Source organism: Delphinapterus leucas, chromosome 11, assembly GCF_059928025.1.
Source record: "Delphinapterus leucas isolate spDelLeu-1000000601 "Yukka" chromosome 11, BTC_Dleu_Yukka2, whole genome shotgun sequence".
Taxonomy (NCBI): domain Eukaryota; kingdom Metazoa; phylum Chordata; class Mammalia; order Artiodactyla; family Monodontidae; genus Delphinapterus; species Delphinapterus leucas.
The window spans coordinates 1,095,015-1,122,697 of NC_143139.1; the positions used below are offsets into that span (position 1 = coordinate 1,095,015).

At 54.2% G+C, this 27,683-nt stretch overlaps 1 protein-coding gene and 1 pseudogene across 2 annotated transcripts; both read left to right on the top strand.

The window, feature by feature from the left end:
• The first annotated feature begins 14 nt into the window (after window positions 1–14).
• Window positions 15–16,750, top strand: LOC149747931 (uncharacterized; annotated as a pseudogene).
• On the top strand, window positions 6,983–26,885 carry BID (BH3 interacting domain death agonist). 2 transcript variants are annotated; one of them, XM_022577135.3, is made up of 6 exons: window positions 6,983–7,073; window positions 18,670–18,731; window positions 22,086–22,290; window positions 24,473–24,612; window positions 25,293–25,505; window positions 26,426–26,885. In XM_022577135.3, exons 2-6 carry the CDS (start codon window positions 18,720–18,722, stop codon window positions 26,435–26,437), a joined length of 582 nt encoding a protein of 193 aa, XP_022432843.1. In that variant the 5' UTR covers window positions 6,983–7,073; window positions 18,670–18,719; the 3' UTR covers window positions 26,438–26,885. The 2 variants fall into 2 exon arrangements, with proteins under 2 accessions (XP_022432843.1, XP_022432845.1); XM_022577137.3 differs by lacking the exon at window positions 6,983–7,073 and adding an exon at window positions 17,707–17,820.
• The last annotated feature ends 798 nt before the right edge of the window (window positions 26,886–27,683 follow it).

Genomic DNA, 27,683 nt, shown 5'->3' on the forward strand with positions numbered 1-27,683 from the left:
GGAATACAACCTTTGTGCTTTCTCAGCCGACTTTATTTTTGTCCATGTTGTCCTGGTCTGGCCACCTGCTGACACCCATTGAGAAAGTGTGTGTAACACCCAGGGTGTACGAGGCCGCCCTCCAAAGCAGCGCCAGGACCCTCCCGGAGAGATGCGCGTTCTGTGAAGTGGTCTCCTCGTCAGGGTGACCCCGAGGCCCTGGCAGCCTGGTGCTGTGGGCTCTGCAGCCTGCAGGCCTAAGTCGATGAGATGTATCCACCTCCCCAAGTACATTCAGAGCACAGGGTCTTGGGATCCCTGATGTTGCGGCCCCGGTGCCCTCCTCGTGCGCTGGCTGCGGGGCGTGTGGCTGGCCTCTGTCACCGTGGAGCTAATCCCAAAGGCACAGGGCTTCCCTCTGGGGTGGCAGCGGGCGGGGTCAGTGCCGGGCCAGCTGATTCCCAGAGCCTCCGGCACCACGTGCGCATCAGGTAGAAAAACAGAAGCAGCGTGGCCCTCGATTCCTCAAAGGAAGTCTGGGTCAGGGACTGTGCCTGGTGGGGGCAGTGGGGCTGGTGCCATCTGTGCTGACCCCCTTTTGTTCCTCAGAGGGGACCCTTGATCAGAGATGGAGACAGGCAGGGTTTGGCTGTGGTTCACAGGCACCCACGTGGTAGAAGGTGATGGTGGCTTCAGGCAGACAACTGAGGGAAGGCTGCCCTGCAGCTGCCACCATTCATCCAAGAACCCATGTCCGTGGCTCCAAAATCCCTCCTGAACCCTGATCCCCACGGTCCCAGAGTGGGAAATGGGAAGGACAGAACCGGCTGTTGTATTGCCCGGAAGACTCCCCGAGTGCGGCTCGGCGGGGAGGGAGGAAGCATCCTCGGGTGGGCCAGCGCCCACAGCGCACAGAGACCTCCAGTGCGGTGCCCAGGGGCCGGGGCTGCCGGGCTTGGCAGGGAGCGTTTTGTGGCAGACCAACGCCCATGTCCCCTCTCTGAGGTGGCCTTGCAGCTTGGACTTCAGCGGGGCAGTGGAGAAGGCCCCTGATACCAGGACAGACGTGGAGAGAGTGCCCGGGGTGCACACGTGCACACACGCTGCCCCTGCTGGCTGAGGGTCTCGGACCTCTCGGGGTTTCCGGTCACTAAGTCACTCAACAACCCGCTTCCGCCGCCTGCAGTGTGTCCAGGGCAGCGCGAGCCGGGGAGGCGCCTCGGCCCGCACCCGCGTCTGCCTCAGGCAGAGGGAGCAGCGGGACGGAGCACGCGGAGGCAGAGAGGGGGCGGCCCAGGGGCGGAGGGCGTGGGGACTGGGGGCCCCGGGCGGTACTCACCTCTCTACCTGTCCTTCGAGGTCCAGAGCCTCGGCTCTGTCTTGGTGGGAAAGCGCCTTGAAGGTTGGGAGCTGGTCCACCCCCGCCCAGGGCCAGACCTTTCTCCAGGGCTGGGGTGGCCCTCCCTACACGTCAGCCAACCTCCCGCAGCCTCCAAGCAAGTTACTGGGCCTCCCTGGCCTCCCAGACTGACCCCTCTGAATGCACCGCGACCCACTGGGTTCTGTGGGGCGGGCGGGGAGCACAGAGGAGGAGCTTGGAGGGGCCTGGGTGCTGGAAAGAGCTCTCCCGGCCTCTGCTGGTCTGGCTCTTGGTCTAGAGCGGGGAGGGCCCATGGCCCCGCGGCCCGATTCCCACTGCACGCCTGGGACCCACAGCCCTCGGGATGTGAGATGTCAGCCCTCGCGAACTGGCTGTCAGTCTGCATCCTGGTGACGGGATGGAGGAAGGCTGGACCCCACAAATCCTGAGGCAGCTGGGCGCCAGGAGGGAAGAAGTGGCGTCTGCGGCCGTGGAACCCTGACCCCTAGAGAAGGCTGGGGCGGGGGTGCTGTGGGAGGTGGAGTGTGAGCCTAGCTGCCGCCCAGAGCCCCCATCCCGAAGGGATTTGTCTTGGGGAAGTCAGAGGCCTCACCTCCTCAGCTTGAGGGGACAGGTGCCCGTCGAAGCAGCAGCGACTGTGGGAGTCCCCTCGGAGCCCTGGCCTCAGCCCTGCAGGCTCCAGGGCCCCTGGCTGGTCCAGCCCCACACAGGCCCCGCGGTGCAGGCAGCTCAGGAGGAGGGCGGCGGCACATCCCTGTGCCCCCTTCTTCCCCTTCCTGCCCCTTTAGAGCCCAGCTCCCTCTGCCCGGACCACCTCGCACACGCAGACCTCTGGCTCCCGGCTGCCCACATCATGGCTTGGTGTTTGTACACATTACAGATCAGACGCCAGTAGGTCTTAACATCCATCACCTCACATAGTTTTTTCCTGCAGTGAGAACTTTTAAGATCTACTCTCTCAGCAACTTCCACATACATGACACAGCAGTGTTAACTACAGTCACCATGCTGAACATTTCATTCCCAGGACACATTTATTTTATAACTGGAAGTCTGTACCTTTCGACCCCCTTCACCCATTTCACCCACTCCCTGTCCCTGTCTCTGGGAGCCACGAATCTGCTCTCTGTGTCCGTTTTTCTTCCTTCCTCTCTCTCTCTCTCTCTCTCTCTCTCTCTCTCTCTCTCTCTCTGGCTGTGTAGGGTCTTCGTTGCTGCGTGCGGCTTTCTCTAGTTGCAGAGCGGGGGTTACTCTTTGTTGTGGAGCATGGGCTCTAGGCAGGTGGACTCAGTACTTGCAGCACGCAGGCTCAGTAGTTGTGGCTCGTGGGCTCTAGAGCGCAGGCTCAGTAGTTGTGATATACAGGCTTAGTTGCTCCGCGGCATGTGGGATCTTCCCGGACCAGAGCTCAAACCTGTGTCCCCAGCATTGGCAGGTGGATTCTTAAGCACTGCACCACCAGGGAAGTCCCCAGGTTTTGTTTTTGTTTTTAGATTCCACATATGAGATCATACAGTATTTGTTTTTCTCTGACTTATTTCACTAAGCCATAATGCCCTCAAGGTCCATCCACATTCTTGCAAAGAGCAGGAACTCCTATTTGTGGCTGAACAGTATTCCATTTATAGATACACACACACACACACCACACATGTGGCTCACATCTTCTTTATCCATTCATCAGCCAATGGACACTTCGGTTGTTTCCATGTCTTGGCCATGGTGAATAATACTGCAGTGAACAGGAGGATGCAGGTGTCTCTTCAAGATAGTGATTTCATTTTTTGGATAAATACCCAGAAGCAGAATTGCTAGATCATATAGTAGTTCTATTTTTAACTTTTTGAGGAACCCCCATACTGTTCTCCATAGTGGCTGCACCAGTTTACATTCTCACCAACAGTGCACAAGGGTTCCCTTTTGTCCACACCCTCACCACCAACACTTGTTATTTCTTACTTTTTGATAATAGCCATTCTAGCAGGTGTGGGTGATCTCACTGTGGTTTTGATCTGTATTTCCCTGGTGATTAGTGATACTTAGCTTCTTTTCATGTGCCTGTTGGCCATTTGTATGTCTTCTTTGGAGAAATGTCCAAGTTCCTCTGCCCATTTTTCTAATTAATTTTTTTGCTTGTTTTTGCTGTTGAGTGGTGTGAGTTTGTATATATATATATATATATATTTTTTTTTTTTTTTTTTTTTGGCAGCTCCGCATAGCATGTGGGATCTTAGTTCCTCAACCAGGGATGGAACCCAGGCTCCATTGGAAGTGTGGAGTCTTAACCACTGGACCACCAGGGAAGTCCCTTTTATATATTTTGGATATTAATCCCTTATCAGATGTATGATTTGCAAATATCTTCTCCCATTCCATAGATGGCCTTTTTATTTTGTTAATGGTTTCCTTTTAAATTTGATGTAGTCCCACTTGTTTATTTTTGCTTTTGTTGCCTTTGCTTTTGGTGTGAAACCAAAAAAAATGATTGCAAAGATTGATGTCAAAGAGCTTACTGCCTATGTTTTCTTCTAGGAGTTTTCTGGTTTCAGGTCTTACATTCAAGTCTTTAACCCATTTTGAGTTGATATTTGTGTGTGGGGTAAGACAGTGGTCCAGTTTCATCCTTTTGCATGTAGCTGTCCAGTGTTCCCATCACCATGATAGGGGTCACTGTAGGAGCGGCCAGCAGCCAGAAGCAGCAGTGAGAAACCTCAGGAAAAAGTAGAACCGAGGTCAGGCTCTGGCTCTGCTTAGCTGGCTACACCTCTCAGTCAGAACCGCACTGCAGGACTTCCCTGGTGGTCCAGTGGTTGACTCAGTGCTTCCAATGTAGGGGTCGTGGGTTCGATCCCTGGTCGGGGAAATAAGGTACCGTGCAGTGCGGCCAAAACAAAAAAACAAAACGCACTGGGTTTTGTGTTCTGTTTTCATTGCCGAGACCATCATTCTGTTTGTCTATCTATGTATTTATTTTCTCATTTTTAACACATGGATGGATTATAAAGTCCACAGCATAGCAGAAGCTGCAAATTAGAACTGGGGGCTGGATCGGGGAGAAGGGACCTTGGGGGGCCTACTGATGTGGGTCCCACCTGGCCTAATGGGCAGTGGCTGGCACAGTGTTCAGGATGAGATCCCACTGCTCACCTAGCCTCCTGCCCTCCCGTGTCACCCACTCCGCACAGCGACGTCCCCTGCGTGCAGAATGCCCTTCCCCTCTCGCCACATCTGGTCCCTTTCTGGCTTTCAGCTGCTAGTTTAGATGTCACCTTCTTAGACGACCCAGTCCCGCTGGCCACCCCGCTGGCCACTCGCCCTTATAGCACCCTGCTCAGCCTTCAGTGCAGCACCCACCTCCTGCTCACACGTTCATTCCACGCTGAGTGCCCCTGGGTACCGCGGCGAGAGAGTGACATTCCAGGGAGGGAACACCTTCCAACACACACACACAATTACGTCATATTTCAGGTGAAACGTGCTGGACAGAATGGAGCCAGGCCCAGGGAAGTGCAGGGACAGTGGCGGGATTCGAGCAGAGAGGGTGCAGAGCACGGAGGACTTCGTGGGCTATTGAAAAGGCCCCAGGAAACCCAAGAGGGTTTTCAAGAGTGCGGTAACAACACCTGACATTTTTTTTTTTTTTAACCCCTGACATTTTACAGCAGGAGGGAGGATACTGGAGCCAAGGTGGCAGGGAGAGAGCGGTTAGGAGGCAGCTGCCCTGACGGGAGGAGGGGCAGCTTGGACCCTGCGCAGGTGGGAGCTGCCGGGATGCTTGGACACGGCTGGCGGGAGTGCGGAACGGCACAGCCACTCTGGAAAACCGACAGTTTCTGATAAAATTAAACATTCCCCAGCACTATGCCCCAGCAGCCCCACTCCTAGGTATGAGACTGAAAAGGAGTGAGGACACGCATCTACAAAAAGGTTGGCAGGACAGTGTTCACAGCAGGACTACTGTGACTGCCATCTGGGGAACATGGTGTTGCTGCCAGAGCCACAGCAGCCCTTCATGGCCCAGGAGGCTGTGATGTGGAAAGTGAAATCACAGTCAGAGGCCTGTGTAAAAAGGCAGAGACGCATGTCATCCATCACCCAAGTTTAGCGGTCAGAAGCTGTGAGAGTAAGAGGAGAGTTGGGTGGTGCTGAGGCTGGAAGGATTACTGGCTCGATGCATTGGTTTGAAGTTAAACTCCTCCTGACAAGACCACAGTGAGAGCCTGGGAGCAGCTTTTAGGCAGCATGATTTGGCCTGGCTGGTCCACATAGGGTACTGGCAACGCATTTGTGGTCCTAGAGATGAACTTACGGCTCCAGAGTGTGGGTGCGGGGGGGGCGGGGGCTGATGGCTTATGCAGGCGGCCTCAGCAGCCAGGTGAGGAGTTCTGTCCCTGGCCATTGCAGGGAGAGAGTGATGAGCTGGGACCCCTGATGGGTGGCTGGTCCTGTTGTCCCTTCACACCAGTCATGTGTCTGTTGGGATGAACCTGCTCTCGTTCAGATTTTCTAGATTGTCCCTGTTCATACTTCCTTCAGAGCTGCACATAAAAGCCAAAACTTTCACTTAAAGTTAGGTGTGAGACGAAGTTGGACTCTTGCAGTGGAAATTGGCAGCTCCATCCTTTCCTTGCAGGGCTGTGAAATCAGTCCCTCACTCTCTCTCTTGTTTTGACTGCCAGGAGCCCCATTTAAAAGTACTTGCTGTTTAATACTTTTATCACTTGGATATGCAGCTCTGATAAAGAAATCAAGTTGGGACACAGATAACACTGCCTAGATTTAAAAACTGTTCCCTCAGTGGCCTCTGCAGGGGCACGTGGTTCCCAGTTCCCATTATGTGATCTTTATTACATAGCTTTTTTTTTTAATTAATTTATTTTTGGCTGTGTTGGGTCTTCGTTGCTACACGTGGGCTTTTCTCTAGTTGCGGAGCGGAGGCTACTCTTTGTTGCAGTGCACGGGCTTCTCATTGTGGTGGCTTCTCTTGTTGCAGAGCAGAGGCTCTAGGCACGCGGGCTTCAGTAGTTGTGGCATGCGGGCTCTAGAACGCAGGCTCAGTAGTTGTGGTGCACGGGCTTAGCTGCTCCGCGGCATGTGGGATCTTCCCGGACTACGGCTCGAACCCGTATTCCCTGCACTGGCAGGCGGATTCTTAACCACTGCGCCACCAGTGAAGTCCCTATTACATAGGTTTTATTCACTGTAAAATTGGTGCCACAGTTATTTAAGAAAAATTGGAAAGTACAAAAAAGTAGAAAATCCTGCGATTTTATCATTTCACTGTAACCAGCCCATGGTTTCTGGTTATATTTCTTTCCGGTCTTTTTTCTTCTTTTTAAAATTCGGTTTCTATTCCTGAGTTCGCGTGTAGCGACTGCCCTGGTCCCTGGAGGCCTCTGTTCCTGCTTCTCCGCGCGCGGCCTCCAGGGACCTGGCGAGGGGCGGGGCCTGGAGGTGGGCCTGGGGCGGAGCCTTGTCGGGGTGCGGCCGGGAAGGGGCGGGGCCGCAGCAAGGTTGAGGAAATGATGGGGTGGGGGCGTGGCCGGGGCGGGGCGGCCGTGGCCGGCAGTGAGGGGGCGGAGCCTTGTCGGGGCGGGGCGGGAGCTACAGGAAGTGGGCTTGCGGCGGCTGCGCGCTCCGCCCCCGGAATGTCGGCTTTTTCCCGCCCGAGCCCTGTGCGCAGCTGTCTCGCCGCCTGCCGCCGCCGTGGGAGGTGAGTACCGCCCGGCGTCCCCAGTCCCAGTGCCCTCCGCCCCTGGGTCGTCCCCTCCCTGCGCCCGCGCGCTCCGTCCCGCTGCTCCCTCCGCGTGAGGCAGACGCGGGTGCGGGCCCTGGCGCCTCCTCGGCTCGCGCTGCCCTGAACACGCTGCGGGCGGCGGAAGTGGGTTGTTGAGTGACTTAGTGACCGGAAACCCCGAGAGTTCCGAGACCCTCAGCCAGCAGGCGGGGCGTGGGGCGCGTTTCTTTCATCCAGCGAGCGGGACACGCTGCGCTGCCGGGGTGGGATGGCCCTCACGGGGGAGGGGGTGGTCTTCACTGAGGGGGCCTCACCCCTGAGACCCTTCCGGGCGACTCCGCCGCCGCCATGCCCCTCCTGCGGGTCTGTCTGCTGCCCAGGCCTGCGTCGGCGGCCTCAGCAGGGGCACGTGGTTCCCAGTCCCATCCCACCCGTCGGGACGCAGGCAGGTCGGGCTGGGGGCTCTCCTGGGCCCGGGTCCCTGCCATCTCCGGGCAAACCCTGAGCCCGCCGGGAGCCACGGGTGACTGTCCCTGGAAGAGGGTCTGCGCTCGAGCTGGGGGAGGGTGGGAGGAGCCCTCCGGCTGCAAGGGTTGAGCTGGCTCTAGGAAGGCACCGCGGGGAAGAGGATGGGGCGGCCCGCGGGGCGGCTTCTGGACTCCTGCCGCGAGGGAGGAGCGCAGCGCACAGGGGCAGCCTTAACGCTGGGGTCCAAGGACGGACTTCTCTGGGCTGGGCCCAGAGAAGGCTCCGCGGGACAGGGTGCTGTGTGGTGGGAATGGCGACGTCGGGACACCTGGATGCAGGCTTTGGAGCAGAGAGCTGCCGGAACAGGGGCTGGGTCCTGTAAGTCTTGTCTGAGGAGGTCAGGCCATCCGAGGTGGACTCTGAGGGGTGGATAGGAGCTTGCCAGCAGTGCGGGAGTGCTGGGGGAGGGTCCCCACTCCCGGGCCTTCGCAGACCCAGGACTGGAGGTCCCACTTACTGCAGATGCGAGCGGCCTGCCCGGAAGCCCCGGCCCCCCTGGTAAGGGGGAGGGGGACCGGCCTGGCGCTGCGGCCGCCTGCCTGTGGCGGGGGAGGGGTGGGGCCTGTGCTCCGATGGAGGAGCACGCGTCGTGCGCCGGTGCCCGGGACGCCGCGTCTGGACTGTCGGCCCTGAGAAGCCTCGCTCCAGAGCTGTGGCAGGTGCTTCTGTGGCTGCGCCTCTGGTGGCCGGATGTCAGGTGGGGGCTGTGGAGGGAGTGGAGGCCCGGAGTGGCCCCCACCCCGCTGGGCCTCCCTTACACAGGATCTGACAGCAGCACCTGGGCCCCCGGGGGTCACGCGTGTCCTCGCCCGAAGCACCCGCGGAGCTCACTGGGCGGGACACGCGGGCAGAGCTTTGTGTCTGGACGGATACTGATCCGAGACAAGACGCTTGAGTGCCCTGCCGCCCCAGAGCCCCGGCTCTCCCTGCGGGGCTGCGCTGCCTGGGTTCCTGGCCGCCGCCCCATGTCCCAGCCCTGCTCCCCTGCACCTGTTAGACCCGGGGTGGTGGTGGGGAGGGCCTGGCCTTTCCGCAGACCCCTCCCTGCGCGCAGCCTTGGGGGCTGGGGGAAGCGTGGGGCGGTGCCGTGGACCCTCTCTGGACCTTTTCCCCAGTGCCCGACCCGGTCCTTTCCCTCCTTCCTCTCCCTCCCTCCTCTTCCTGCCTGTGATGGGCTGAATGGGGAAGTTTCCAGTGAACAGCAGACGTGATCATCTAGGTGAACCACAGAGCAACCACTTCTGCTGCAGATTGAGTTCTCGGTTGGCTTTTGTGTATTTGTGTCCAGGGTTCTAGAAGCCACCACTGGGACAATGAGGAAGTGGCTCGTTTGCAGTTATCGCCTTCCCTCAGTGTCCTGTCATCGCGGGCGGGGAGGAAAGAGTTCCCTCCGGGTCACAGCGCAGGGTGGAGAGGGGCTGGTCACCTTCAGGCACAGGAGTGCCGTGGGTCCCGGGGACCTTCTGCCGCGGTGGAAGGGTGTGGCGGCCGGGAGCGGGGCTACCACGCGTGGCGGAGGGCTCTTCCGGGGCCAGGGGTCCGGGTCACCAGGAGGGCTGTGGGACATCCCTTTTCTTCTCCCTGGCTCCAAGGCAAGGGGGGTGGTTGGGACAGAGGCCCACCTCGACGCTCTGGAGCAGCCCCCGGCACACTGGCCCCTGCGGGCCGTCTTGCTGCACCCTGTGTGCACACACCTCTCGGCCAGGGCCTGCGCAGGTCGGGCGGCGGTGGACGAGGACACTGGGACTCGGAGGCTTTTTGCACTGGGGGGTGGGTTTCACTTCTGGGGCTTGTGTGACGAGGTGGCTCCCCCTCTTTATTCCACCCTCCCTTGGGCTGCTTTTTTTTTAAACCTCTTTATTGAGATATTTCACATACCATAAAATCTGCCCATTTAAAGTGGTTTCCAGTTTACTCTCAGAGCTGTGCAGCCATCACCACAATCTAATTTAGAGCATCTCAGCAGCCCCCAGAGAAACCACGCACATTATCAATCACCCCCAGTCCCCTTATCCCCACAGCCCCAGGTGACCCTTGTCTACTTCTTTCTCTATGGAGTTGCCTGTTCTGGGAAGTTCATATAAATGGAGTCATACAATCTGTGGTTTCTTTTGACTAGATTGTTTTCATTCAGCATAATGTTTCAGAGTTCATCCAGTGTTTCAAATTTCATTCCCTTTTATGGCCAAATAAATATTCCATTTTATGAATATACTACATTTTCCTTATCCATTCACCAGTTGATAGACATTCGGCTTTTTGCTACCTCGAATAATGTCACGATGAACATTCGTGTACAAGTTTCTGTGTGGACGTGTGTTTTCATTTCTCTTGTATATATGCATGCCTAGGAGTGGAATTGCTGGGTCTTGTGATACCTCTGTTTAGCATTCTGAAGAGCTGCAGAACTGTTTTCCAAAGTGGCTGCGCTATCTTACATTCCCACCTGCACGGTATGAGGCTCCCGGCCTCTCCACATCCTCGCTACCACTTGCTATTCTCCTTTTGGCTCTAGCCATCCTCGTGGGTGTGAAGGGGTATCTCACTGTGGGTTTTTTTCCTTTCTTTCTTTTTTTGGGGGCCGCGCCGCACACGTGGCTTGTTGGGGAGCTTAGTTCCCCAACCAGGGATTGAACCTGAGCCCTCAGCAGTGAGAGTGCAGAGTCCTAACCACTGGACCGACCGCCAGGGAATTCCCCTCTCATTTTGGTTTTGATTAGCATTTCTATAGTGGTTAATGATGTCGAGCGTCTTTTCATATGCCTGTTGACCATTTGTATATCTTTGGATCCTATTAAAATCTTTTGCCCAATTTTTAACTGGGTTGTCTTTTTATTGTTGTTAACAAGAATTCTTTGTATATTCTGGGTACACGTCCCTTGTCTGGTAAATGATTCGCAAGCATTTTTTCCCGTTCTGTGCGTTGTGTTTTCACTGATCGTTTCCTTTGAAGCACAAAGGTTTTTAATTTTCAAGAAGTCCAGTTTATCTTTTTTTTTCTTGTATAACTTGTTCTTTTGGTGTCATATCTAAGAAATCACTGCCTCTCCCCAGGTCATAAAGTTTTATTCCTTTGTTCTCTTCTAAGAGTTTTTTTTTTAATGGTTTTAGCTCTTATATTTAGGCCTATGACATGTTTTGAGTTAGTTTTTGTATATGATATGAGGTGGGGGCCCAAATTCATGCTTTCGCCCCTGTGATACCAGCTGTCCCAGCACCGCTTGCTGAAAAGCCTGTTCTTTACCCTGTCTTGGCCCCTTTGTCAGAGGTCGATGAACCATAAATATTAGGGTTTATTTACGGGCTGTCATTTCTGGTCCATTGATCTGTGAGGTTATCCTTTGCCAGTACCACATTGTCTCAGTTACTGTAGCTCAGTCAGAAGTTGTGAAGTTGGGGAGCGTGAGTCCCGCCAGTTTTGTTCTTTTTGACTTTGGCTATTCTGTGCCCCTTGCATTTCCTCATGAAACAGGAGCCATTTGTCACTTTCTGCGGAAAAGCCAGCTGGGAGCCTGAGGGTAATTGTGTTGAGTCCGTGGGTGTCTGCGGGGGGCTCCCACTGGCGGAATGGAATACATCTTCCAGTCCATGGACAGGAAATATTCCATTTATTTAGATCTTTACTTTCCTTCCACGATGTTCGTAGTTTTCGCTGTACAAGTCTTACACATCTTCTGTGCAGTGTATTCCGAAGTATCTCATTTCTCTTGATGCTGCTCTGTTTCTCAGTTTCATATTTGGGTTGTTTATTGCGGGCATGTAGAAGTACAACAGATCTTGCAGAGATTGTGTCCTGCAGCGCTGGTGAACTCATTTATTACTGCCAGGGGTGTTTTAGTGGATTCCTTGGGCTTTCCCATATGTAAGGTCATGTCATATCAGTATCTTAAAGTCTCTCAGTTGCTCCCAGTGCGTGCAGCCAGGATTGAAAGCCAGTGGTTCCCAGGCCTGTGGGATGGAGGGGAGGGCTGAGGAGCAGAGCAATCACTGGGGTTTCTGAGGATGTGCCCAGCGTCTGGGGAGGCCTGAGGGACGGAGAGCTCGGTGCAGAGGAGCCAGAGAGACAGACCAGCGTCCACACTCCAGCTTCTGTCCTGGCGAATCCAGGTGGCAAGGGGCTGGAAGTGAGGCCACACTGTGTTCTGGGTGAGTGGCAGCTCCCAACCCGCCACGAATCGTCAGAAGGGGCCCACGTGGACACTGGCCTGGGCCTCCTGTGGCTCTGCGTTGACCCTCTTCACCCGCTTCGGGGGAAGGACTGTCTACGTGACCTCAGCAGACCTGGCGGGTGCCTTAGAAATCCACGTTATCTAGAAACTGGTTGTATCATCTATCTTACTGGTTCCCTTATTAATTAATGAGCTAATAATTAAAATCTTGGACATGTGTTCATTTTATTGTTTTGTATTTGTATGAAAGTCGTGGTTTCTCCCTTTTCTTTGGCTGGCAGTTTTGGAGCTGTCCCTGGAAGCGTGCCGGTGGGTCTCAGCCCCCAGAGGCCACGTCTCAGGGCCAGTGGAATGGCTCCCTCTGTCCTGTGTTTCGCTGCGTTTTGCGTTTGCACATGTGCACCAGTTACTCCTTTGGTGCCTTTGCTGACTGTGGTCCTTGTGGGCAGGTGTCAGAGGTCTACTCTGTGTTGAGCGGGAGAAGACAGAGAATCTGGGTGGTCAGACGGTGGTTTGCGTCCTTGGTCTCTTTTGAGCTCAGTTCAGAATTTTTATTTTATTTATTTTTTTACATCTTTATTGGAGTATAATTGCTTTACAATGGTGTGTTAGTTTCTGCTTCATAACAAAGTGAATCAGTTATACATATACATATGTTCCCATATCTCTTTTCCCTCTTGCGTCTCCCTCCCTCCCACCCTCCCTGTTTTGTGCCACCACGGAGAACCACTCCTTGACATCCGGACCCGTGAGCCTTGGTGTTTCTGTGTTTACTCTTGACCTGGCCCTGAAGTTGTGGGACCGACGCCGTGTGCCCTGTGGGTCTGTAATTCAGCAAGGCCATGGCCTCTTGGTGTGTAAATGTGCAAAACGTTTTCTCATCATTAGGCAGTTAGGTTGTAAAGTGTCTCAGATTGGAGGAACTCTGTTCTCATTGGCTTGTGGACCTAAATAAATGCTTATATAAATATTTCTAAAATTTCCAGAAAATCTGGAAATCTCGTTTCTAATAATTTAAACTCATTAGACTTTAAAAAAATTTAAAATGCTCAGAAAGAAACTCAAATTTTATTTATTTATTTATTTTTGGCTGCGTTGGGTCTTCGTTGCTGTGCGCGGACTTTCTCTAGTTGCGGTGAGAGGGGGCTACTCTTCGTTATGGTGCGCGGGCTTCTCATTGCGGTGGCTTCTCTTGTTGCGGAGCGCGAGCTTCAGTAGTTGTGGCACGCGGGCTCAGTAGTTGTGGCACGCGGGCTCAGTAGTTGTGGCACGTGGGCTCAGTAGTCGTGGCTCACGGGCTCTAGAGCGCAGGCTCAGTAGTTGTGGCGCATGGGCTTAGTTGGTCCGCGGCATGTGGGATCTTCCCATACCAGGGCTTGAACCCGTGTCCCCTGCATTGGCAGGCGGATTCTTAACCACTGCGCCACCAAGGAAGTCCAAACTCGGAAACGTTTTAAGAATACAGGTTTACAAACAGACTCACAGGTACAGAGAACAAACCAGTAGCTACCAGTGGGAGAGGGAAGGGGGAGGGGCAAGATGGGGAGGGGATTAAGAGGTACAAACTACTATGTATAAAATAAATAAGCTACAAGGATAATATTGTACACCACAGGGAATACAGCCAATATTTTATAATAACTATAAATGGAGTATAACCTTTAAAAATTGTGAATCACTATGTTGTACACCTGTAACCTATACATCAACTGTATCACAAAAAAGAATGCAGGTTCACATAATTAAGATAAATCTTTGGCAAATGAGGATAAATTAATAATTTGGGGTTTTAAAAAGCTGTGTCTTTTCTCTGATTTATCAGTATTATACTTAATATTGATTACATGTAATAATCAATATATCAATATAACGTTGATACAATACATTTTACTGTAATTGGTTTCCCCCCGAACTTCTACAGGTTTACTTATCAAATCAGCTAATATTACTCTTACGTGATGTTTAAAGTTAAGAGAAATGTAAATTTGTTTTCAACTAAGTTGAATAGAATTCTGACATTGTTTTTACTTTAACAGTATTCCAGGGTGCAGCTTGGACGCACATTAAATTGAGTTAATGGTGGCAATCACTGTCTACTTAGGTAATTTCTAAGTAAGACAGGATACCGAAGCATTGGGTCCCAGGTGTAAGTTCGAGTGTTTTCAGTGTCCTCAAGCAGAGGCTTCACCTCTGGCTGGTGTCGCTCAGCGTGTCTGCACTGTGGGGACGGCCAGGGCACGTGTGCTGCTGGAGATGGCGTCTGAGTTGTGTGACACCCGGGCACCTGGTTTTCTGTGAAGGAAGGTCAGTCACTTGGGTTGAGTCTTAATTAAAATGGATGACAGAGAAAAACTGTTGTATATGTGCTTTAATTTTCAAGGAAAGGGGGTCTTCACACCCCCCCTCAAACTTTTTGGTCTCTCTTTTACACATAAAAATTACTGAGGACCCTGAAAAGCTTTTGATTAAGTGGTTTTTATCTATTTTCTGTGTGAGAAAGTAAGACTGGAGAAAATTTTCAAATATTGTTGATTTGTTTGAAAATATCAATGCCTGTTGCTTAACGAATATTTTTTTAAAATACTGTATTTTACAAAACAATGTTTTTAGTGAGAACATTGTTTCATGTTTTTGTAAATCTCTTAAATGCCTGAGTCTGAGAAGAAGCTGTGAAATCTCACAGTTTAAGCAAAGTTTCCTTGTTTTGGTGGTCTTGCCTCCTTTACTGTCAAAACGAGTTTTTTTTGTTTTGTTTTGTTTTTAATTGTTTATTTTTGGCCCCACCGCGGAGCTTGTGGAACGTTAGTTCCCCGACTAGGGATCAAACCCACACCCCCTGCAGTGGAAGCACGGCGTCCTAACCATTGGAGCGCCAGGGAAGTCCCCCAAACAATAATTTTTGATGCTTTATGTTTTAAGGGGAAAAACAGCCCCACAAAGAACAAAGGTTGATCACTTATGAGGAGCTTAAGGTTTTCTTAGTTTCGTTCATTGATAACCATGTCCTGTTTCTCAGGCATCCGTGACCCCATCTTAAGTGCCCAAGTGGACTCTGACAGAGCTTCCAAAGGTTGGACCCTGAATTTAGAAAAAAAAAAATGTTTTCAGGATATCTTTTACACCTAAAACTATTATTGAGACTTCCCAGAGTGCCCCTGGAGAATCCCACAGGCCGTTTACCTTATACTTATAAAGAGAGCGATTATACAATTAATCAGATTTGGCTGAAGTGTTACTGTTGTGAGGCTGCTTTGGTTATGTTTACAGGAAACCGTTACTCATTTAAATGTTTCAGAAGCTGTGTGCTATATGGGGACGCCTTTATTCTCAGGGGAAACACTGATCACGGTCTTTTTTTGTTTTGTTTTGTTTTTGCGGTACGCGGGCCTCTCACTGCTGTGGCCTCTCCCGTTGCGGAGCACAGGCTCCGGACGCGCAGGCTCAGTGGCCGTGGCTCACGGGCCCAACCGCTCCGCGGCATGTGGGATCTTCCCGGACCGGGGCACGAACCCGCGTCCCCTGCATCGGCAGGTGGACTCTCAACCACTGCGCCACCAGGGAAGCCCTGATCACGTTTTTTAACGTACTGTACCCCAAAGGAGAATCTGACCCCTTCCGTTCTGATGTTGTCAGTTAGAGAAACACATGAATCACCCCCGGCAGCCTGCGCCCTCTGGGGATGAGTTGGGGCTTTGCGTGTGTGTCCTCAGCAAAGAAGGACGGAATCAGAGACTTGTGGAAAGGACTGGTACTACTAGGTACTTTGAACTAGTGAAACTTCACAAACAGGGGTTTGTGTTCTCCTGGTTTCAACAACTTAGAGCTTCGCCCGGGTGCAGGTCAGGGTTTCCAGGCTCTTCTGGGTGCAGACGGCGTGGGCGCAGCTGCTGGGACCCACAGACCAAGGTGGGAAACTGGTGGTTTGCTCGGAATATTGCTGACGTTTCCATTTCTGTTTTCTAGACACACGAAACTTTCTCTTTCTTCAACTGTCTGTAACCCATAAAAACCTGGTAGACGGAAATGACAACTAGTTCTTCCTGAGAGAATTCTTGCTAAGTTTCCTCATTTTGTGTGATGGTACCGCTATTTGCATAGGTTCAAAAAGACGACTCTGGGGGTGGTGTTTTCTTTCAAACTTTATTGTGGTAAAATAGATTAAAATTTTACCGTTTCAATCAGTTTAAGTGTACAGCTCAGTGGCGTTAATAGGAATTAATAATTCTCTAGAAAACAGGCACAACTTCTCATGTAAGTGGGGCAAGACGGTGTGTGTCCTTCTGCGTCTGGCTTGTTTTGTTCGGTGTAACATCCTCAGGGTTCCTCCACATTGTCGCAGGTGCCAGCATCTCCTTCTTTGTTGTGTGTGGGTTAAATATACATAAACTTTTCCACTGTAACCACTTCCGAATGTCCCCCGCACTGAGATGCCACCACCCCCGTCCTCTCCAGGACCCTCGCATCTCCCCGCCCCGGGCCAACAGTCCACTTTCCAGCAGAGAAGCAGCTGCCCTTGTGCGTCTGGCTCGTGTCACTCAGCTCAGTGCCCTCAAGCTCTTCCCTGTGCAGCAGGTGCCATAACCTCCTCTCTGAGGCTGAACGAGACTCACCGCGGGATGGACACACTGCGTCCACCCACTCACCCATCAGTGGATGTGGCGTTGTCACCACCTGTGCTGTTGTGAGTTACGCAGCCAGGAGGATAGGTGTGCACGTACCCGGAAGCAGAGTTACTAGAACAAGCAGTAATTCTGTGTATAAGTTGGTGAGAAACTGCCTACTGTCCTTTGTTCTTTTTACCAGGATGTAATATAATTGGACAACTTGAGAGCCTTCCTCAGAACGTCCTATTTCTGAATGATGCTTGTGTGATCGACTGTGACAGGCCACTTGTCACAGAACTGAGCTGCCTGTAGGGAGTGAAGGCTACAGAGCCCCCCAGGAAAGCCAGTTTGGCCCTGGGGTCCCCGCCCTCCGTGGTGGGAAGGTCGCTTCCTGCAGGCCAGGGAATCTGATATAAGTGGGGACCCGAGTAAGAGAGGCTGGGACTGAATATATGAGTGGACGATGGCAGAGCAGCCTGCCCGGCCCCTTCCCCCAGCCCCCGCCCCAGTGACCACCAGCCTCGGAGGTCAAGTCAGAGTGCTCTCTGGGACAGTCCAGGGAGCTAAAAATAACTTCAGGACTCGATTGATACCCGACAGCTTCTCTCCTTTCTGTTTGTGCCTCCAACGTGGGGCGACACAGAGGACGCCATCGCACAGGGAGCCACGGCCAGCGGGCCCCCTGCTTCCCCCGTGGCCTCCTCTGCAAAGCTCCCCACCCACTGCGTGCATTTGAGTCTCTGCCACGTGCAAGTGTCTGGATCCGTGGCCCCTGTTCCCCTGGCTGGGCTTCCTTTTCTCCGCACACATTTAGAGGGGCCACAGGTGGAGCCTGTGAACTTGCTTGGCCTGGCGCTCCTGCCCGCCCTCGGGGTAGCAGAGTCCAGCCTGAGCTTCCTGGTGAGAATTTCCAGACAGAAGCTGATCTTGTGGCATTAGTCGTTGTTTAATCTGAATTTGAAAAAGAAACCTAGGAGGCATGGCTGGTTAATTAACATTCTTATGAGACCCGCCCTGTTTGTGTGTGTCAAAGAATAATCTTTGAGATCATTACCAGTCCGGAGACTGTCAGGAAATCTGTGAAAGACTTTGAAATGGGCAAAAACCCTGGATATCCTGGCCAGCTCACCCTTTTCTTGTCTTTGAGCCATTTTACGCCTCTGTGAGCTGCAGAACACGGGTGCTGATGCAGGTGATTTGTCCGTAGAAATACAGGTGCTCTGCCGTGGGTGCTTGTGTGCTGAGTGGTTTTAAAATCTTTGTTTCCCCCATTAATCAGTTACATAAAATCTTTAGTAAGTGTTCATTTCAGAAGGAAAAAAAGGAAATCCACCTTCTCCAAACCCACTGTCTTTCTGAGGAAAACGCCGGGGCCCAGCCATCCTGCAGAGGCACTTTCTCCTGTGCATCCATCCCGTCTGGGTCAGCATCCGTGTTCTGCTCTCATTCTATATCCTTACATATAGAGGGAGAGCTATAAAGACATATATGCACAGGTGACCTTCGAACAACAAAGGTTTGAACTGCATGGGCCCCCCTTCTGTGGGGATGTTTTCCACTAGTAAATGCCCCACGGGCTGTTGTTGGTTGAATTGGAGAATGCAGATCGCGGATACAACTATATTCTACGCCCACTGACCCCCGCGTTGTTCAAGGGTCACTTATGTAAAGGCATTAAAACATTTTGTGGAAGTATCTGTTGAGGCGGGAAATGAGCACAGTGGATCAGGGCCGCGGGGACAGTGGGGAGGGCGGGTCCAGGCGGAAGGCAGATTTTATGTGAGTTACCCCTTGATGGCGGCCTCCCCGGTTTTCGGAAGCTCGTTCCTGAGAGGGCGTGGTGGAGGCCGAGGCTGTGACTGTGGACGTGGGTTGGCTTCTGCGGCCTTTCTCCCAGGGGCCTGCTCTGTGGCACATTGTCCTGCAGCTCTGCCTCCTGCCCTAGAGGCCCGTGGAGGCCCTCGGGCCAGCGTCCTGCTGCTTCCTGTCTGTCCCTCCACGTTCATCTGTGTCCTTTGCAGCCTGCCCGGCCCCAGGGTGGGTTCATCCGCTCCCGGTGGGTGGCCTGGGTCCTGGGGATGCAGGCCCCCAAGGCCCCCGCCCGCGCTCCCGCGGTGGTGGTGGGGGAAGCCTTGCCCTTTCTCCCTGGAGAGGAGCTGGTTGTTCTCTTTTTACCCCCTGTGTATTTAGGAACCGTATGGAAGTTCCAAATTTGACAGTTAACTGCCCTACAAGGGGCCCTGCACCCACCCTGTGTGTGTCCTCTTCCAGGCTGCCGACCCGCACCCCTGTGAGCTGGAGCCCACGACGCTGCCTGGGCCATGGACTCGAAGGTCAGATGGGCGGTGGTCCCGGGGGTGTGGGCGGCGGAGCCTCGGATCCCAGCTCTCGGGAGCACAGGGCGGAAAACCCCCTTGTCCCCGCACCGCTTCCGCCTGCTCCTGTGCAGGACAGGCTCAGAGCTATAGCGTCGCCGAGGTCGCGTGGGCCAGTCCCCTGCCTCAGCAGGATGGGGCTTAAATGGCGCCTTGTGCTTTAAGCGAGTTTAAAAGAGAAAGTCGCGCCTGGCCCAGCAGAAGCTCTTCTTCACCTCCTTCCTGTCTTTGCCAGGCAGTGTGGCATCTTCGGGTGCCCAGCCCGGGGCCCTCCGTGTCCCCGCCAGCCCCATGGGGGCGGCCGCGGGCCTGAGGACTTACTAGGTGGTTCACGAGCCTGGCCCGGTTTCTGCATCTCTGAGCAGACAGCGCCTGGGGGCTGGGTGTGCGCTTCTCAAACAACCCTCTGCAGGCCTGGGAGCCTGTGGTTCCCAGCTTAGCAGCTCAGGAGAAACGTCAGCTACTTGAGCAGAAGAGGTTTCGGACGCTGCCCAGGTGCCGCTTCTCCTGACGACTTCAGTGGGAAAGGGCAGACACACTCCCAGGGCTTTGCTTTCCCCTTTCTTTCCTTCAAGCTGAGAAAACCAAGACACAGGCGTGCCCCACAGTCAGGTTCATGGTGAGACATCCAGCAGCTTCCTCTTCCCCCGTCAGAAATTTCACCCTGCTATAGATTTTCTTTTTTCCCTTTGATTTTGTTTCCAGGTTTTTTTTAAAATTACAGTAAAATTTACCATTTTAACCTTTTATTGATTGATGATTGGCTGTGCTGGGTCTTCGTTGTGGTGCATGGGCTTCTCATTGCAGTGCGCGGGCTTCTCTTGTTGTGGCGCATGGGCTCTAGGCACGCGGGCTTCAGTAGCTGAAGCACGCGGGCTCAGCAGTTGTGGCTCGTGGGCTCTAGAGCGCAGGCTCAGTAGTTGTGGCCCACGGGCTTAGCTGCTCCACGGCATTTGGGATATTCCCAGACCAGGGCTTGAACCCGTGTCCCCTGCATCGGCAGGCGGATTCTTAACCACCGCGCCACCAAGGAAGTCCCCATTTTAACCTTTTTTAAGTGTCCGGCACAGTGGCATTAAGAGCACTCGTGTCGCTCTGCCACCGCCGCCCCCTTTTCTCTGTGCATTTGATGCTTCAGGGAGATGAGAGGGATGGAGCAGTGCGTGTCCTCTTGTGTCTGCTGATATCACTGAGCATGATGGCTCGGTTTGGTTTTTGTCTTTTTTTTACTGTTTGTATGGCGCTGTTCATCTATACTGTAGCATTCTTTGATTTTTTTTTGATATGTAGAAAATGAGATTGATTTTTTTTTGTTTGTTTTGTTATTACTGTTTGTTTGGTGCTGTTTTCTCCAGGTTTGGACACCAGGATTAGTCTAGTTTATCACACACATTGGACAGCTTTCCATCGTTTTCTCTGCACAGGAACTGATTTTATAGCACAAGTTATTTTTGCCTCCTATAGATGAAATCTGTATTATGTCTGGCAAGATTTCCTAAGTCTTGATCATTTCTCTTGACATACTTTTTCCAGTGACCTAAAAGGATAAACAACTATCACATCTTCCCCCTTCTGAGACATCCATTTCAGCTTGTGTCACTCGTCCGTCCTTGGCTTGTCACCAGCCCTGCTTGTTCTTGGTGTTAAATGCTGTTGGTCTTCTGGACCGGCTGCCTGTGTGGGAGTCCAGGCCAGCCTGTTCTTGACATGCTCAGAACGGAGTCTGTCCACACGCTTCCCAGCCGGATGGCACTAAACACTTGGCTCCAGGGCCTGAGCCCTCTAACACCGGATGCTCTCCTTCTCGCCCGGCCACTTCTGTTCTTCGTGTTTCAGGGGGAAAGGCAGAGGTCACTGCATCTGGGTTTGATACCTGACCTGGCGTAGCTGGTGGCAACCGCTGCTGCACACCCAGACTTTGGACCCTGTTTACTAACCTCTTGAAAAAGACGGTCTGGTTTGGTTCCCTGGGGCTGCAGCAGGGAAACCCCACCGGCTGGGTATTTTCCTGAAGTGTCTGGAGGCCACAAGTCTGCTATCAGGGTGTTGCAGGGTTGGTTCCTCTGGAGGCTCTGAGGAGTCTGCTCTGGCCTCTCCAGCTCCAGTCTCCGTCTGCACTGGCATCCCTGTGTGTGTCTGTAAGCCTGCCCCTTTCTCTTGTAAAGACATGGGTCATGGGATTAGGGCCCAGATCCAGGATGACCTGGCCTTAACGTGACATCTGCAAAGACCCCATTTCCAAATAAGGTCCTGCTCTCAGGTCCTGGCGGCCAGCACCTGGGCCTGTCTCTGGGGGACACGGTTCAACCGCAGCCCTGCCTCAGTCCCTCTTCTCTCGTGACCAGGACGTCTCCTGAGGTAGAGACGAAGCACATTCTTCCGAGTTTCTCAGCTGCCTTGTGCCACTGGCCTCACTGTAAAGATTCAGTAGAGTAGAGCTTTTACATACATTTTCCCCCTTTTAGGAGTAATTCTGGAGAAGTAAAGGCTGAATAGCAATACATAAGCACCTTATTTTATGCATTTCGTTGAAAACAATTTGTCCTCTAAAAACTGTCCTCTCAAAGTTTTCTGATTTTCCTAATCAATATTTTTCTAGTATTTTCTAATGAAAAACATTATGGACTTAGAAGTAAATTTTACCTGCACCTTCATTTTCTCCCCGTGACTTCTCCCAGCCCAGGCCGTGTGTTTTGTGTGTATTGATCTGGGTGGTCTCGGCATCCTAGCCTCTCACGATGCCCTCTCATCCCAGGTCTGGGGGTGACCTGAGCACCCCTGGTCCTGCTCTGCACTTGCCTTCTTGTTGCCACGTGCAGCGGCCCTCCTGGTTCCCCTGTGCTGCTCGTGGGCTTGGCCAGGGGTTTATCTACCTGAGGTCAGCCAGGCCTGCCCAGAGGCAGGTGTTGCCTGTGGTCACTACTGCCCAGGCTGTATTGAAAATCTGCTTTTGCACAACACCCTCCTGGGCCCACAAAGGACGTGATGGAAGAGGATGAGCTTCTAACTGCTGGATGCACTCCCAGTGAGCGTGGGCTCTGGCTGGTAAAAGATACGCAGGGCCCAGCACAGGCGTGCAGAGCCAGGATGGCACCTAGACACATACGTGCCTGACCGCCCTCCCCGGGGCGCACCAGCTGGCCGCCGGCAGATGGGTCACCTTCTGCAGGATTGGAGCTTTTCAGCATCTGTACATGGCCCTGCCGACTGGCCGCTGCCCACTGGCAGGGAGTCCAGGCCCCGGGCCAGGGAGGCCATCGCGGGCCCGGCTGCCCGGCCTGGGGCCGTGTTCCCACAGGACTCTCCTCTCAGGTCAGCAATGGCGCCAGCCCCCAGGATGAGCGCACCACAGGCCTGCTGGTGTTCAGCTTCCTCCAGAGCTGCCCGCACTCCCGTTGCCGCCAGGAGCTGGAGATGCTGGGCCACAAGCTGCCCGTGCGCGCGGCCCACGACGACGAGCTGCAGACGGATGGCAACTGGTGCAGCCACTTCCGTGTTGAGGGGGCGACAGAGACAGGTAGGCGCCGGGCCAGCCTCCGCGGCCCAGATGTGGGCTGTGGGGCCTTCGGGCTCAGGTCCACCCTGTGTCCAGCGGGGCAGGCCTCGCCGAGTCCAGTCAGTTGAAACCCACTCGGGCTCCTGAGGATTGTTTGCATTTGTGCAGCACCCATGCTTTACTCCTGTGTATGTTATGGCCATGACGATCTGCACGGTCACCAGGGACCTGGGGCTCTTTTCTTGGGCCGGGCCATCCTCCGTGTGTGGCAGATTCCAGGTGTGCGTCCTGTCCTCCCGGCCTCAGCTTTGGCCACCAGTGCTGCCTCCACGGAGGCCACTGGGAGCTGACGGCTGGGAGCCCCTCTGGAGGTGGGCCAGGCACAGCATATCCTGGAGCTCCCTGAGGAATTCTGTTGGGTTCCTGAACCAGCCTGTGCTTTGGGGGCAGGCTCCCATGTGTTCCCGACCCTCCCGGGAGGCCTGGGCTGGAGTCTGCCGCCTGGTGGTGGGGGTCACTGACCTCTTGAGGCTGATGTGGCCTCTGGGCCGCCAGCTGTCTCAATTCAGGTAGCCAGTGGCACACCAGGGGGTCCCCACCAGCCAGGGTTGCCTTAGGCCCCCTTTGGGAAGGGGCAGGAGTAGCTCTGCTCTCAGGTCTGCTGCCCTGGTGGCCCCCGTCTGCACCAAGCCCCCCTCAGACCGTGGAGCCTCACTGGACGCACAGGGCAAGGTGGGCGCTCGGGTAGGAAGCGGTGTGTGGTCAGGAGCCTGAGGAAGTGTGGAAACAACGCTCAGAACGGAGGCCTGGCCGCCACTTGTCGGTGGATTTGTTCGCTCGGCTGGACGGGAGGAGGTGGGAGAGCGGGGCCGTCGGGGGCTGCGTGGGAGGCGGGTCAGGACAAGCGCACGGGCTGGGCCGCGAAGGGGACCACGGGGGTGGAGCGTGGCCGGGCTGTTGACCCAGGTCTCGGAGGTCTCGGCAGGCGAGTGGTGACCTGTCCCCGAGCAGAGATGGGCAGGTAGTGGGAGGTTTTGGGGTGAGGAGGGCTCATGTTGGGGTCACACAGACACGTCTCAGTGAGGTCAGGGCTGCAACTCCACGGGCGCAGGGCTGTGCAGGCACTGCCGGCAGATTCCACCAACCACAGGTTGGAAATACTTGGGGAAAAAAGTTCCAGAAAGTTCCCCAGAGCAAAACTTGAATTTGCTGTGCGATGGCGTTGTATGAGGTGGAGGTGATCACGTGAGGGACGCCGGCCCCTGGAGTTTGGTGCCCGCAGGGGTCCTGGGCCGGTGCCCACCCAGACCCCGAGGGACGAGTGAGCAGGCAGCTAGGCGAGGTTGTTGGTCGGGGTCCAGACCACAAGGCGTGGCACTTGGACCCTCTGGTTTCCCAGCACGTGTAGGCGTTACGTGTACACTACACGGAGGTGTGTTCAGTGTGCAATGGCTCTGTCTTAACAGCGTTCGTGCCTTAATTAAAAGGACTTCTTCACTGCTACATGCTAACCATCCTCTGAGCCTGCAGTGTGTTGAAGCAGCGACGTCACTGGTCACCATACAAATATAATAATGAAAAAGTTTGAAATATTGCGAGAATTACCAAAATGTGACACAGAGACACAGAGTGAGCAAATACTGTTGGAAAAACAATGCCAACAACTCTCTCAATGCGGGGCTGGCTGCCACATGCCTTCCACCTGTGTGATGGGCGGAGAGGGGCTGGAGGTGGGGCGAGTACACTTTCTGTGCTGTGGGGAGAAGCAGCAAGGGGGCTGGTCACTCAGTGCCCTGGGTCACCAGCTGCGTACCTGGGAGTCAGCCCACAGCTGGGAACCCCAGAGCCCATGGAAGCTTCTGTTCTGGGGGAGGGGCTCAGATGGTGTCCAGGAAGGAAGAGCGTGGCATCTGGGGAGGGGTGGGGGGGGTGGGGAGGAGGCAGAGTCCAGGACGAGAGGCTGCGGAGCCTCTGTCCTGACCGCTTCCTCTGCCGACAGCCGTTGGATGCTGGGCTTTGAGCCCAGGTTGTGGCTACCCCAGCATCACAGGTCCTTCTCCCGCCCGGCCCCTGCGCCTGGTCCCGTGTTCACACCGTCCTCACTGGGCTGTGGATGCAGGACCCACCCCTTTCCTGGAGCAGGAGCGGGGTGTGAGCGGGGCATCATCTGACCCCCCACCCCCCACCCCTTTCTGCACGTTAGACTCTGAGACTCAGGAGGAAGTGGTCCGGGACATCGCCAGGCAGCTCGCCCAGATTGGGGACAGGATGGAGTGCAGCATCTGTCCGGGGCTGGTGGCTGGCCTGGCCGCGCAGTTCGGTAACACGAGCCTGTCGGAGGAGGTGAGTGAGAAAACCCACGGGGCTTGTCCTCTGCCTCCTGGCAGACAGACCAGCGTCCAGGGAGGTGGCTCAGCTCGTGACTGCTGGAGAGAGAGTCAGCCTGGTGAACTGTCTCTCGGAAAAGTCACTTGACAGCTGAAAAACCTGAATCTGAAGTCAGACTCGAGTTTGGGGACAGAGCCCCCCAAAGATTAACGAGACGGATGTGACTCTTCCTGAAACAACATGTTCCACTCCTCTGACCGCTGAGGTGGCGGGGCCCCGTGACCTAGAAACGCCCTCGGGCTGGGCCCGGTGGGTCCAGCCTCCTGCCTCTGGGAAGGCCCGTCTGTCAGGGAGCCTCCCTCTGAGCTTCGCTGGCCGGCATGGATCAGACACAGGCTGATCGTGCCGTTCTTGCTGCCACGTGTTGGCGTGTGGAAGGTCCATTCCGGTCTGGTGGTGCATGAGGCCTCTCCTGGCAGGAGGTCCCCATCCCCCTCCCCGCTCCCATGTACCAGGCTGGACCCCTGGGCGGTGACTGACCTTGATCTCAGGTGCCTCCAAGCAGGAGACGAGGACCCACCGCGGGGGGGGGGGGTGCCTCGCCTGCCCCTGGCTTTGCCTCCTCAGCTGTTTACAGCACTTCCCTCCTCCCCGCGGGAGGCCTGGTAACCACGCCTCTGCTTCCACCTGTGCAGGACAGGAGGCGGTGCCTGGCGGCCGCGCTGCAACAGCTCACACAGCTCTACCCTGCGGATGTGGACCGCGAGAAGACCCTGCTCCTGCTGACCCTGCTCGTGGCCAAAAAGGTGGCTGACCACTCGCCAGCTGTGCTCCAAGATGTCTTTCACACCACAGTGACCTTCATCAACCAGAACCTTCTCGCCTACGTGAGGAACTTAGTCCAAAACGTAAGAGCCAGTGGTGGCAGCTCCTGGGCTCTTAACCCCCCTTGGTGTCCGCCTCTCCCCACCCCGGCCCCCTCTGAGCTCTGGGACCCTCGCTGCAGGGCTGCCTGCTGGGGACAGACCCCAGGGAAGGTGGTCACGGCCCTTCCTGCTCAGGAGGAAAGGCTTGGTTCTGCGTCCGGGAGTCCGGTTGTTTCTGAGAGGAGCTGCTGTCACAGGGCAGCGGAGGCCGACTGTGCACCCTTCACAGGCTTGTAAGAGCTGCTGGGGGGCGAGCAGGAGAGGGGGCCAGAGGGGCCCACGCTGGGCTTCCCCAGTCTGCTGTCAGCCTCACCTTGTCACAAAAATGAGTAAAATTTAAATTAAAACATGCTTACCAAGGAGGGTGAGCGGTCAAAAGGGGGTAAAAACTGTACACATCTGTCCTCCACCCAGGATATTAGAAAGTCTGGTGCTTCCGTTTCATAGACCACCTGGAAGGGAAAGTGGATGTATCTCATCTATAAATTTTGGGGGTTTATGTGTCGGGAGCATTGCTCAGGTGTCTGACCCTCTTAATATGTAGTCGATGAGCCTTAAAAGCATTCTCTCTGTGTGGCCTTCGGTTATACGGGCTTTTAAAAGTAAAAACCGGAGGGAGAACACAAACCCCAACTCGTTGCGAAAGCAAGCTGAGCTGTTGTTGGAAGGAGATAAGCCTCTGTTAACAGCTTCCAGACACTGTGGGACTGAAACAGAACCTTGGTCCAGTCCTCTCACCCACTGAGATGCCTCTTGGCACCATAAGTGACTTGGTGAAAGCTGTGTTTGTTTGCAAAGCCCCAGCTGCACTTCTGCTGACTGTGGCCCTAGAGGCTCAGGTCTAGGGTCCTGGCTCAAGAGGGAGGCTGGCTAATCCCGGCTGTTGTCCTTTCTTGCTCCAGGAGATGGACTGAAGGGACGACTCAACAAAAGTGCGACTGGTTACAACTTGAGATGGTGACAGCAGCGTAGCTGTCTCCACAGAGATGGAGCCTCGGCCACTTAAACATGCTCAGAGAAGACAGGCACGAGATGGCAGCTGTGTATCTCTCACCATTTTAAAGCCAGGGACCATTTAGGAATTTCTTCATGTACGTGTGTGAATGTTTCACATCATCTACATCCATCCACACACTGTGCCTTTACCTAATGTCTGCTGGAAAGGTCCCCCCCTGAAAATCAGATCTAGAAGCGGATCGTGAGTTCCCTGGTGGTCCAGTGGTTAGGACTCCTCTGCGCTTCCACTGCAGGGACCAGGTCTGATCCCTGGTCGGGGAACTAAGATCCCACAAGCTGCAGCCAAAAAAGAAAAAAAGAACAACAAAATGGAAGCAGGTTGACAAATAAAAGGCAGAAGAAAAAGAACAATGTTTTTATGTTTTTTAAAAAAACCCACTTGGGACTTTCCTGGCGGTCCAGTGGTTAAGACTCCGTGCTTCCACTGCAGGGGTGCAGGTTTGATCCCTGGTCAGAAAACCAAGATCCTGCATACCGTGCAGTGCAGCAAAAAAAAAAAAAAAAAAGCGCACCCTTGGTGGTGGTGGTGTTACCACGGGCAGTGCCGAGTGTGAGGGGACCAGGGATTGGGGAGGGAATGCATGGACCTCTTACAAGTGATAAATTCCCCTCAAAACAGGGACACCTTCATAGTAAGGAAGTGCAGTCTTTTTTTTTTTTTTAGGTTTCATAGAGCGGTTTAATGCTGTGTGTGTTCACATACCAAAGCTAATTCCACCAAGACAGGAAATCTCTCACCGTGTATTTCCTCGAGGTTCATCCCAAGAGCCTGGGCCATTCCAGATGCAGATGGAAGAAGGCAGCACCACCAGATACCGGAGGGGTCCAAGGGGATGGGTTTAATTAATCGTCTTCCTTGAACTTGCCGTTGATGTAGGGCACCCGGTCCAGAATCAGTCAGTGGCCCATACCAGCCCCACGGCTCCCACGGCGCCCCGCTGGCCCACTGTGGGTGACCGGTTTCTGGCCAGCAGCATCGTGGCTCCGTCCCGGCTCAGGGTGACCCTGGCCCCGCTGGCTCAGGCGCACTCGGTCTTCCTGTTTAAAAACCAAGCAGCACAAGAGGTTCTGGACTCGAACGTTTAACAGGAAAATCAGACTTCTGTGTTTGACTTTTTCACTGTGAATTCCTTTTACTTGAGT

Excerpts from the sequence above, each read along its gene's own strand:
- BID (XM_022577135.3), top strand. Across the intron at positions 22,291-24,472 it reads TGAGGGGGCGACAGAGACAG|ACTCTGAGACTCAGGAGGAA; the intron begins GTAGGCGCCGGG and ends TCTGCACGTTAG. Across the intron at positions 24,613-25,292 it reads ACACGAGCCTGTCGGAGGAG|GACAGGAGGCGGTGCCTGGC; the intron begins GTGAGTGAGAAA and ends CCACCTGTGCAG.